The following is a 13,233-nucleotide window of genomic DNA, read 5'->3' on the forward strand; positions in this document are numbered from 1 at the left end:
ATCGTAGGGTCAATGTTGTTAGTTTACCAAGGTCAATGTTGTTGGTCCACCAAGGTCAATGTTGTTGGTCCACCAGGAAGCCATCCTAAGATGGTAAGTTAGGCTGAGCTGCAATGATGTATCTAAAACAGTGCTAACAGTTTTGTTTATTTATTTGTGGGTCCCTAGCCCGCTGCCATAGATTTAAAAAAGAGCCTTCCCCTCGCCTACATGTAGTAGTGTTCAGGGAAAGATTACAGCGCACACTTGGAGATTTTAGAGTCTAAAATTTTGTTTTGCAAGAAGAATTGCATGACCTGCAGACCACACACCGTGAACTCACCTTCATGTGTGCTGCAAAGACAGCACATCGCACCAGCATACAATACACAACTCAACAAAGCAAAAGAAGGTGGCCCTGAAAAATACAAACGGAGGGGATTTTCACCTCCCACGGCCCTTGCTTATTCTTACTAAGCATAGCAGACTCCAGTTGTCAGTACCAAATACCATAAACCCTCTAAAGAAGTATTGTCACTCCACCTTTAGATTGTCCTTGAAAATCCTATCCATACTCTGCTTACTTTTATTATATTTAGGCCACTGTAGCCAAGTCGCTTAAAAAAATGTCTAAAAACTACAAACAGACCTATTTCTATAATCCCGTGAAATAGTTTATATGCTTTATTTTACAAACTATTTAAACCAATGAGAATAGGTATTAAAATATATTTTTTACATTTAGGGTTACTTTAATATTTAATTTATCATTAAATATTAATTGTTAGAATGATATTTTCAATTATAAGATTAACATACTCTGATAGACTCTCTGATATTTGAAATTCTGATATCAAACTGTGGGGTCATAGTTGGCCCCCCAGTTCCCTAGATTCTCCTGGGGAACATGGTAATGATATCTACATGTGATAAAAGTTAAAATCTAATGACTGATATAATTTAGCAAATATGAGACCATCAAAATAGTATCTAGCTAAATATGACAAATCGATTAGATGTACTTACAGCTCCATCCACTGCTAAACCTAAATAAAATGATAGTAAAGTGGAAAAAAGGGTCAAAACTCACAATGGCAAAGAGAACAGGAGACAAGATGATAGAGATGACAGACATCCAACAGAATTTTGGAAGATAGAAAGTGGATAGATGACTCGTGATGGTGTTAACAGAGGAATGATGGAGAAAGCTCATTCATGCCATAGAGTTCAAGGAGCCTCAGGAAGTGGAGATATCAAGTCCATAGGGCTTTAAAATGGAAGATTGCTTGAAAGTCTGAATAAGGAGGGGTTAGACTGCAGTTGCCCGCTAAGCCCAGCTAGTCAGGCGACTCTGCCTCATTTTCCCCAGAAGAAGACCAGAGGATTAGTCTCTGGAGCAAGCAGACCAGAGGGACTTAGGACATGAGGATACAGGACACCATCGAGGCTGGAGCCACTGTATTAAAAATAGAGATTAAACAAAAAGCTCAGGACCACAGATGTGACTCCCACCCCACTGTACCAGCTCCCACAGTGTCACTAGCCAGGTTTCTATAGCAGCCAGGATTCATATAAGAGTTTCCAATTCCAATTCAATTATTCCTTAGAAGCACCCCAAAAAGAATAAAGAAAATGGAAAGAAAAAAATTATGAAAATAGTAATATAAAAGTAATGTTAAAAAATATCTAAAATTTAAAAATCAAGAAATAGCAACATAAAAAGATGTCCTACTCCTTTACTTTGACAACTATATTTCTATAACATGAAATGGAAAAATGTGCATATAATTATATAACAAAATTAATTAGAAATATAGAAGTAAAAACCGGAAGACAGAGTTAAAGAGATGGAAATGGTCGTTTCAGGGCACTGCTTCATTGGAGGCTTAATAGTAGTTGTTGACTTCTAAATATATTAATATATGTTTATATTGCCTTTTAATTAACTTTTAAATTAAAGTTTAAAAAAACATACACAGTAGTTAAAAGTATAGACATCCTGGGTTCAAATCTTGGCTTCACCACTTTTCAGCATGACCTGGGGCAAAGTAATAAAGTGTTTTAATTCTCAAATTCTTTATGTGTAGAAAGCATAAGAATTCTTTATGTATAGAATTAGAGAACATGGCTCGTAGTGTTATTGTAAAAATTAACAAGAAAAGCATTTAACACAGCACCCAGCACGAAGGGAATACTGAGCAAATTTTATTTTAATCATACTATAATTGCTACAATTTTCCTTTATAGGAAATGTTTGACCATGATTCTATAAAAATTATAGCATTGAGAATCCATGTTGTAAAAGACAGGTATAAATAATAATCTGTCTCCAAAGGGGAAAAATTTGGACAAATATTTAAATAGATTAAATTGATCAGAAATGCATTTTCTTCAGTTTCCCTATGTGGAATTTCTACGTTTCTCTTGTCAGTCTACAGACGTAATTAGGCAGAAGTGTATGTAGACTTGAGATGGCTTCGGAGGACATTTTGTCAAATTTTTCTGTGTTATAGATGAAGAAGAATAAATACAGAGACACTAGATGACAATTCGAAACCATTACCAATGCAGGTTAAAGCTGAGACTGAAATCTTTATCTGTATTAGGGCACTTATATAAAATTATAAAATGCCTCAAACCTTGTTTCCTATATTAATTTTAACAAGAACTTTTGAGCTGAAGCACAAAGGAATTTTTCTCCGGTATGTATACTGTGGGAACTTGGTTGAGCTCCTGGAGGTAAACCTCACAAAATTGTGCCCCCACGACCTTAAAAAAAAGTAGAATTTTTAACTCTCGTGGTTGTCCACACTGCACCTTCAGCAATCCATCAGTTACAGCTGTGGTTTTCATACCCCAGCACTGGTTCCCACAGTGGCTCCCCCGACTGTCTGCTCCAAGGTAGATTCAGAAGTATATGGAGGAGCAACATCACCAAGATGTCAACAGAGGTTATTTCTGACTATGTCCCCCTCACAAGAAGACCAACAAGCAACTATGCATAGACAAGACACCATTGTGAAAATCCCAGAATCCAGGTATATGGCTGAAGCATCTCCCTGGACCACAGAGACCAAGAGGATAGAATTAGAAGAGTAGGAGGAGCGGCTGCCTCTGGCCACATCGCCCCTCCCCAGGCTGGAACATCATCGCACCAAGAGGCCCCCTTGGGCCTACATCATCAAGAAGGGTCCTTGGGCCTAGTTTCTCCAGAGGGAAAAGAGAAGCCAAGGTGATCATCCAGCTCCTCCAGTATTGTGGGGCATTTCCCAGGAGGCTCTTGGGTCTCATTTCGTGGGGATCACTGGGGGAATCTGTGAGGCTTGACCACTGGGGATCAGAGAAAGACAAAGAGGGGTGAGGCTTATGGCAACCAGCACTCAGATCTGGGTGGACTGCATTCCTGCTTGGCAGCTGTGCCCAAACAGAGAACCCAGCTGGCCTCTCTGCCCATCAGCAGAGCCCAGCCAGTGGTTTCTGTCAGCCTCAGGGCTCAGCAGGCAGTTCTGCCTGATTTGGGTCTGCAGACAACAGACAATGGGCCATACTAGCCTTGGAGTCCTTCCTGCCACCCTGCCAGGGAAGGGAAATAAATTCCCAGCTCTGCCCAATAGCTGAGCATAGCTTACATCTGGCCCCACCAGGAAACCTGCCCAGAGAACCCAGGCAGCCACACAGTGCATTCATCAGCCCTGCTTGGGCAGGAAGCCAAGGCAGCTATTGACTATAGCCTCTGGCCCCACATAACCAGGGAGCCTGAACAGCAACCCTGGGCAAACTCAGAGCCCAGGTTACAACCCCATCCAGTCATGGAGCCCAAACTACACCACCGTTCAACAGTAGAATCTAACCTAGGGCCTTGTCTGATTGCTGAACACAATCTGCAACCTTACCCAGTCAGGGAGCCCAGCCAGAGATCCTACCCAATCACCAAGCATAGCCTACAGCTCTACCTAAATAGAAGGCCTGGACAGTGACCTAGTTTGACCATGGAGCACAGTTTCTAGCCCCACCCACTGCTAGATACAGCTAGAGGCCCCTCCTGACCAGAGAGCTCAGCCAGTAACCTTGCCCAAGAAGGGAGTACAGTCAGTGGCCTACTTGATGGCGAAGCCCAGACTGTGGCCTCACCAAATCCAGGGCACGGCCTGCAGCCCTGCATGCTCACAGAGTACAGCCTAATGGCCAGTTCAACTGCAAAGTCTGCCTATGGCCCACCTGACCAGAGTCCAGCCAGCATTATCTGGTCTGAGAGCACAATCTGAGACCCCCCATGACCAGTAGCGATTATAGATCCCAGCCTGCAGCCCTGCTCAGTCATGGAGTCCAACCACTGGCACTGCCCTGGCAGGGAACACGCCCTGTGACTTCGCCCAAAGAGAGGTGACTGCAGAGCCCAGCAGTGGCACTCCACCCCCACCTCAGAACACAGAACATTTTCCAGGATAGATTATATGTTAGGCCACAAAATAAGTCTCAACAAATTCAAGAAAATAGAAATTATATCAAATACCTTTTTCAACCACAATGATATGAAACTAGAAATCAATAACAGGAAGAAAGCTAGAAAATTTACTAATACTTAGAAATTAAACAATACACTTATGAACAACCAATGGATCAAAGAAGAAATCAAACGGGAGATGAAAAAAATATTTTGAGTCAAACAAAAAAAGAAATACAACACACCAAAACTTATGAGATGCAGCAAAAGCAGTTTTAAGAGGGAGGTTTATAGCAATAAATGCCTACATTAAGAAAAAAGAAATATCAGTTAATCAAAAACCTCCCAACAAGAACAACAACCAAAAGTCCAAGACCAGATGATTTCACAGGTGAAATTTACCAAACACTTAAAACAAGTCTTTTTCATTCTTCAAAAAACATTGAAGAAAAAGAAACTCAGATTCATTTTATGAGGCCAATATTACCCGATGCCAAAGTCAGATAAGGATACCACGAGAAAAGAAAACTGCAGGCTAATATCCTCAATGAATACAAATGCAGAATTTCTCAACAAAATCCTAGAAAACCAAATTCCTCATTGCATTAAAAAGATCATACACTGTGGTCAAATTGGATTCATCCCTGGGATGCAACAATGGTTCGACATATTAAATTAATAAACGTGATACATCACATTACTAGAATAAAAGATAAAAATCATAAGATCATCTCAATAGATACAGAAAAAGCATTTGACAAAATTCAAATGACAAAAACTCTCAACAAAGTGGCTATAGAAGGAATGTACCTCAACATAATGAAGGCCAAATATGACAAACCCACGATTAACATATTCAATTGTGAAAATCTGTAAGTTATTCCTCTAAGATCAGAAACAAGGCAAAGGGTACCCACTCTCACCAATTCTATTCAACATAATACTAGAAGTCCTAGCCAGAACAGTCAGGCAATAAAAAGAAAGAAATGACATCCAAATCAAAAAAGATATGAAATTGTCTGTTTGCAGATGACGTGATCTTATCTATATATACAATTTTAAAGACTCCAAGAACTGTTAGATAAAAAAACAAATTCAATAAAGTTGTAGGATACAAATTCAATGTACAAAATGCAGTTGCAGTCCTATATACTAACAATGAATTATCTGAAAAAGAAATAAAACTTCCATTTATAATAGCATGAAAAACAATAAAATACTTAGAAATAAATTTAACCAAGGAAGCAAAAGATTTGTACATTGAAAACTAGAAGACATTGAAAAAAGATATTGTAGAAGACACGATGTCTTTAAATGGAAAGAAATCCAATGTTCATGGTTTAGAAGAATTATGTTGTTAAAATATGCATATAACTAAAGCCATCTATACATTCAATGTAATCCCTATCGAAATTCCAATAGCAGTCTTTACAACAATATAACAATGTGGAACCACAGAAGACCCCAAATAGCCAAAGCAATCCTGAGAAAGAAAAACAAAACTTGATTATAAATTATATTGCAAAATGATGATAGTCAAAACAGTATGGTACTAGCATAGAGGCAGACCAATGGAACGGAATCAAGAGCCCACAAATAAACCTGTGCATATACAATCAGCTAATATTTGACAAGAGAGTGAAGACTACTCAATGGGGAAAGGATAATCTCTTTTAAAAATGATGGTAGGAAAACTGGATATTCACATGCAAAATAACAAAATGAGACCCGTATCTTATACCACTCACAAAAATTAACTCAAAATGGATTAAAAACTTAAAAGTAAGAACTGAATCCATAAAATTCCCAGAAGAAAACATAGGGGAAAAGCTCCTTGACATTGGTCTTATCAGTGATTTTTTTAGATATGAAATCAAAGCACCATCACCACAATAATTAAAATAAACAAGTGGGACTAAATCCAACTTTTAAAAAGCTACTAAATGCTTCTGCACAATAAAAATAATGATCAATCAAATGAAAAGGCAACATACAGAATGTAAGAAAATATTTGCAAATCACATATTTTATAAGAGATTAATATCTAAAATATATAAGGAACTCATACAACTCAATAGCAAAATAATAATAATAATCCAATTAAAAAATGGGCAAAGGACCTGAATAGATATTTTTCCAAAGAAGATATTCAGATTGTCAACGGATACATTAAAAGATGCTGAACATCACTAATCATCATGGAAGTGCACATCAAAACTACAATGAGGTATTATTATTATAATATTATTATTATTATTATTATTATTATTATTAGAATAGCTATTATCAAAAGGACAAGAGATGATAAGTACTGGGGACGATGTAGAGAAAAGTGCTATTGGTGGGAATGTAAATTGGTATATCCACTGTGGAAAACATTTTGGAGGTTCCTCGAAAAATTAAACATAGAACTAAAATATGATCCAGCAATTCCATTTCTGAGTATATATTAGGAATTGAAATCACTATCTTGAAGAGATACCTCCACCCTTGTGTTTATTGCAGCCTTACAACAGTGAATACATGGAAACAACCCAAGTATCCATCAACGGATACATAGATAAAGAAAATGTGATAGAGGATAGATGATATAGATAGGTAGATAGATAGATAGATGATAGATACAGAAAATGGAATGTTATTCAGCCATAAAAAAGAAAGAAATGCTGCCCTTCCAACAACGTGGATAAACCCTGAGGTCATTATGTTAAGTGAAATGTCATCCAGAGAAAGAAAAATTCTATATGATTCTATATGGAATTAAAAAAAAAAAAATGAACTCATAGAAGCAGAATAGATTAGAGGTCGCTAGAGGCAGAGATGTGTTGGGGGCAGAACCGATGAAGGTGGTGAAAAGGTACAGACTTCCAATTATAAGGAGTAAGTTCTGGAGATGTAATGTACAGCAAGGTGACTTTAGTTAACAATACTGTGTTGTATAGTTGCTTAGATCTTCAAAGTTCTCAACACACACACACACACCAGTTGTAAATGAGGTGTACATGTTAGCTAAACTACAGTGGTAATCATTTCATAATAGAAGCATACACCAGATCATCACATTGTACACCTTAAATTTACACAGTGTTATAACAATTATATCTCAATAAAGCTGGAAAAAACCTTTGAGTACCTGGGAAAATTAAATCAAAATCCTTAACTTTTTTGAATTCGTGGATTATGTTCACATTCCTACCACTTCTTCCAATGTAATCCTTATACAAGAGTCACTTTAAGACCTAAAATTTACTTAGTTATCTCATTCACAGAAGTGTTTGTCTTTATTTTTGAGCAAATATTGAGTTCAATTTTTATAATATTTTATTTTATATTTTTTAGACCAGCAGTTTCCATGGTAACTTTCACATAACTGAAAAAGGTTATACAAGAGATTTGAAAGAACCGTTTAGTGAAATAAAAATATTTTGATAGAATTTATCTTTTTGTGTCTAGCTTATAAAATCTCCAGAAATTAATCAAAGTCACTGTGATTACACTCGACAATAAGCTAACAGTTGTATTAGAGGAATTGGGAAATAATGTTAAGGAGAAAAATAGAAAAAATATACACACGAGAATATAAATCCCAGTTATCTGAATAAGTTGAAGTATTATTAGAACAAGAGAAAAGTTAGGCAATTCAAGAACCATATCAAAGTAAGAGAAGATACATGAAGGACCTTGATAATTAGGGCAAGCAAAAAAGCTTCACTTTTAATAATGGAATACTTTGAGTAAATTGAGTTAAAACCCAGTAGAAAAATGTACACTTTGCACTTTCTTTGCAGTCAAAATAAAGACTTCACAGGGTAGAAGTCTGGAGAAATGCAATGCCTTGTTTATCATAATATTTCTATTTCTATTAATAGAAAGAGAAATCTTTCTATTTCTATTAAAATTGAGGAAGCCACTGATGATAATGATATCGTCATACGTAACAAAGAACTTAGGTGCCTTTTAACAATGGTGGAATTAATTGTTTAAATGGTTTGCCAATCTTTGGATATCAAATCCCAGTTCTTCAGTGCAAGCTTTTAACAAGAGCACATGCATTCTTTTGATTGCTTGATCGATAGATCGGAATGGAAGCAATATATCTGTGAAGTAGAGTCTGAGGCAAGATTCATTTTGCAATCACTAATTTAATCCTTAATATAGTTAATGTAGTCTATTTCATCTGTTCATTTTATATTTTGGTATTGGTCACAGAGCCAAAATATTTCTAGCTTCATTTTTTCGAGGTTGTCATATTTCATAAATGAAGTTGATTGAAGAAAATGAAGTGTTTGCCTAACCATCTGTCAGTCAACAAATACTGGCACCGTGTCTCCCATCTGTATTAAAGTATTTGAATAAAGCATATCTCATTCTCTGCAGGAGCTTCAGAGAGACATAGAGAAACACAGCACAGGTGTCGCCTCCGTCCTCAACCTCTGCGAGGTCCTGCTGCATGATTGTGACGCTTGTGCCACAGACGCCGAGTGCGATTCCATCCAGCAGGCTACGCGAAACCTGGATCGGCGGTGGAGAAATATCTGCGCCATGTCCATGGAAAGAAGGCTCAAGTGAGCTGGGACATTCAAACAGTTGGGAAAGAGGAAGGACGAAAAAGGGGAAAAAAAATAACCCAGAGCAGCCACTATTCACTATTTCCTTGTGATCGCAATGTCCAAAAATAGCCTGGTTTCCCAAACGTCTTGTCGTCTACATTTAGTTGGGTAAAAAAGAAGGAATAAAGATCATATATAAATATCACAAGCCAAGTTATGCCTGACTTAACAGTTTAAATATAAATCAGGAAAATACGCCTTTGCTGAACTAGTATAATGTTACAGCATTGGTGATTGAAAAAGTAACATTCTTTTATTAAAAATAAAATAATAAAGCAAAGGGCTTATACGTAGGCCCTTTGAAATTCAAGGCAGTAAAAAGTAGTGATGCGTTAGAAAATTATCATAATCATTTAAGGCACATAATTTTTGTGCTCTCTGGGGAACTCTTGAAAGATTTATATTTGTCTGGCTGTCATAAGTTGATTTTGATGAGGGTAAGTTTGGTGTTGGAAAATGGATTTGCAAACCTTGTTTTATTTCGGCAAACCTTTGGCATGAGTGTGCACTGCAAACATGGTGTTGCACTTCCAGACTCTTTCACGTGTCCAGAACAGTTCATATTATGGGCTTGCAATACTCAATTTGACTAATTCCAGATCCAGAGCTACAGGATGTGTGTTTAAAAAAAAAAAAAAAAAAAAAGCACACACACACACACACACACACAGCTGTTTCATTTTAGCTCAAACAGTTGTCTCTTTTTCACTCTAGTCAAATTTGGCTCAAGGCATAGTCATTGTTTGGCAAACAGTTGCTTGCTTGGGCACTCCATCCTGTTGCAGGCATCAGACAGGGTGCCTGTCTGCTGGAGCATAAACAATTTCAAACAGTCAGATTCTGTTCTTTTCGTTTTCTGTCTCAGAATTGAAGAGACATGGAGATTGTGGCAGAAGTTTCTGGATGACTATTCCCGTTTTGAAGATTGGCTCAAGAATTCAGAAAGGACAGCTGCCTTCCCCAGCTCTTCTGGGGTACTCTATACAGTTGCCAAGGAAGAACTAAAGAAATTTGAGGTGATTTATAATTCCAAATATTTTATCCTTATTTTGCTAGTTGGTGTAAGATGCAAGATGTAAGTTAACTGTTCACCCACACATTTTTTGTTCAAACTATTGGGTGATGACCATGGTCATTTTTATTATTGCCTCATAAGTAGACAAAGAAGTGAGGAAAGGAGGGTTTTTTTTTTAAGATTATCAAGAGTTACAAATACAGTACAAAGTAAAGTAATAAAGAGGAATTCTGTTAGAAAACAAGAATCATAATTCCTTAAAAATGATTTTGGCATTCTTTTTATTTCATACTTTTTTACAATGAACCATCTAAGATTAAAATATGATGATTTTCCACACTATAAAAATTTATCTTCCAAATATTTTTCTGAATTATTTTTACCTAATTGGAACATAGGTATATATATATTTTTTTAAATCATCAATAAAGTAGAGATGGCTCCAGAATTAAATAAAACATTTTAATCATAAGCCATTTCTAATTATAAATGAAGAGCAATGCCATTCTTGAGTCACAAAGACTTTTCGAATTCATAGAGACAATAATAGCAGCAGTATAATCATACTCGTAAAGACAGGACCGTTCAATAGCAGATCCCAGTTCCTGACCTGTTTGTGCAATCTTGAGTCTGCTCTGTCACTGTGGTATGATGAAACCTCAGCTTCTCAGCTGCCTTCCATTTTCACAGAGGACCTGACATAGCCTATTATTGACTATTTTTTAACTTGAAATTTCATTATTTCCCACTAATAAGCAGATGACCTGCGTAGTCATACACATTGATAGCAAACAGTTCTGATGCATGTGTCTTACAAAAAAACATTTTTCGTTACTGATTCTGCCTCTAGATTCCCCAAGATGTTTAAAAATAAGACTAAAAATCAAACCAAATTCAGCAGCATTCATTTTTACCTCGCAACGTCAGTTAGCCAGTCATTTATTGAGGCCTATGATAGTAAACATGAAGTTTGGTTTTTGTTCTTGTGGAGTTTAAATCTAAGAGTCATAAATGGGCAGCTATATGAATCTATAAAATGTTTAAATCCCATGTGAAATAAATAAGAGTCATTCTGACATCTGAACATGGATTTATATGTAACTATATCAGTACATTCTAGAAAAAGAAATGTTTTCTATCTAAGTATTTTTGCCTTAGAAAACTTCTTGTAAAAAGCCACGGTAAGCTCTGCAGCAGATTGCAGGTCATCTCGGTATGAACCAATGCTAGTGAAGTGTTCCTGTATTGCATCTTAGCATACTCAGCTTCCTAAAGGTTAAAACCTTCTGTAATTGGCTTATACTACAAAGCAGATTATGTAAGATCCTTTCTGATGCTATTTTAGACTCTCAGATTTTATGGCAAAAGTTAGCCATATAGTTAGCTTCTATAATGAATGATTTTATCATTTATCTTGTAATTAATTTTCTTACGAGACAGACGTAAATCACAAAAACAAAATTTTGCTTGAGGGTAGCCTTTACCTGTTCCATGGCATGAATATTTGGGATGGATTTGGGTGTGCCGGGGTCCCCCCACCCCTGAGTGCCTGCCATCACCCCAGTGGGAAAACATATCCTGTGATTCCTAGTAATGACGAGAGCTGAACTTTCCTCTCCACTTCCTTTTTGGGGGGAAATAATGTAAAGTTTTATAGAACAGAAGATTGAATTTACTAAGATAAAGGCTCTTAAAGCAACCCTGAGAAGGAAAACCATTTCAGAAGCAGGAATGGGGCCACATCAGAACAGAGCAGTGAGCCAAAGGAAGCAGAACTTAGCATTGAGATGAGCTCAGTTCAATTAATGATACAATTTTCTGTCTAAGGCCGAGATGAAAATCAGTCATAAGTCACACACATGAGTTCAAAAAAAAAGAAAAGCTTCATTTTATTTCGGCCAAACGATTCTTATGCTAGGTCTATACTATATAACAGCAGAGAAAAGAAAGAAAGAGTATTTTACTTTCAGAAACTCTAAACTGTGCACTCGGTAACCTCAAAAATAAATAGACATTACTGTGTAAGGTGCTGCATCAGCTCTAAGATATTTTATAGAAATGGAGTAATTCATGAGAGCAACAAAAAAGAAAAAAAAGCATGTTCCAAATTTTTTCTGTGTAAGGTTACTTGAATTTTACGGAACTGCTTCTCTTAAAGTTCATAATAGCTTGCCTTTAAAAGACCTTCTGCAAAAGGTAGTTTTAATATTTTTAATGGGCACCAGAATTGAGGTAGTTTCTGGAATTTTAAGCAATTACATATTTTACAAATAAGGAGACAGTGCTTTGAAGATCTCTTTTCTCAATATTGACATCAGAAATTTTGAACATTTCAAACTCACATTTTTTGGCACACATAAATATTTTTGCAATCGGTTTGTTTTATGGGAATTTTTTTCTGGCTGTTAATCATCTTAAAAGATGTATTTATATGTACATATGTAAATTCTATATGTATAAGTGTATATTATCTATGTATATATTCTAGATGTATATGTACTTATATATATACACATATATATTTATTAGTATTTACCATTTTATTTTATAGTTTTATTTGCTCTTCTCCTTAAGCTACATTGGTTATACTACTTTGCTTTAACAAGGGGCAGTATACTCCTTAGAAACTGTCCTTTCCCTGCCTGTGACAGTGTGACTTCCCATTCTCCCTGACACTGCAGTATGAAACCCACACGCCCTTGCTGAGGGCCCTTCTCTGACCTCCCTCACTGGTGCTTCTCTGTGGTCCTAGGCTTTCCAGCGACAGGTGCACGAGAGCCTGACCCAGCTGGAACTCATCAACAAGCAGTACCGCCGCCTCGCCAGAGAGAACCGCACCGATTCTGCCTGTAGCCTAAAACAGATGGTTCACGAAGGAAACCAGCGATGGGACAATCTGCAAAAGCGTGTCACCTCCATCTTACGCAGACTCAAGGTCTTTATTGTGCCTCCTCTGTAGCTTAGAGGCCCAGAGGACAGGATCGGGCCATTCAAATACAATATTAAGACATAATCTCGGTGGTTTTGTAAGATAGGGATGGCAAGAGGGTATCCAGGGTTAATTTATATGGTAAAAGATTGCAGGGTTCTCATGGCTCATTGAGAAAGTGACTTTCTAGAACACCATAGGCATTGGCAGTACCATCTCAGTAATGTGTATGTGGGCTTTTTTACTATTTTCTTTT

General features: G+C 36.8%; 1 protein-coding gene across 14 annotated transcripts in view; it reads left to right on the top strand.

Annotated features, from left to right (window-relative positions):
• SYNE1 (spectrin repeat containing nuclear envelope protein 1) overlaps window positions 1-13,233 on the top strand; it is a 406,416-nt gene that overhangs the window by 357,450 nt on the left and 35,733 nt on the right. For all 14 annotated transcript variants that reach the window (XM_039851332.1, XM_039851327.1, XM_039851325.1 and 11 more), the window contains 3 exons: window positions 8,801-8,988; window positions 9,899-10,049; window positions 12,801-12,983. In XM_039851332.1, coding sequence (XP_039707266.1) covers window positions 8,801-8,988; window positions 9,899-10,049; window positions 12,801-12,983 — 522 coding nt within the window. The remainder of the gene's footprint in view (window positions 1-8,800; window positions 8,989-9,898; window positions 10,050-12,800; window positions 12,984-13,233) is intronic.

The sequence above is a fragment of the Pteropus medius genome, unplaced genomic scaffold, assembly GCF_902729225.1.
Source record: "Pteropus medius unplaced genomic scaffold, Ma_sr-lr_union100, whole genome shotgun sequence".
Lineage (NCBI taxonomy): Eukaryota > Metazoa > Chordata > Mammalia > Chiroptera > Pteropodidae > Pteropus > Pteropus medius.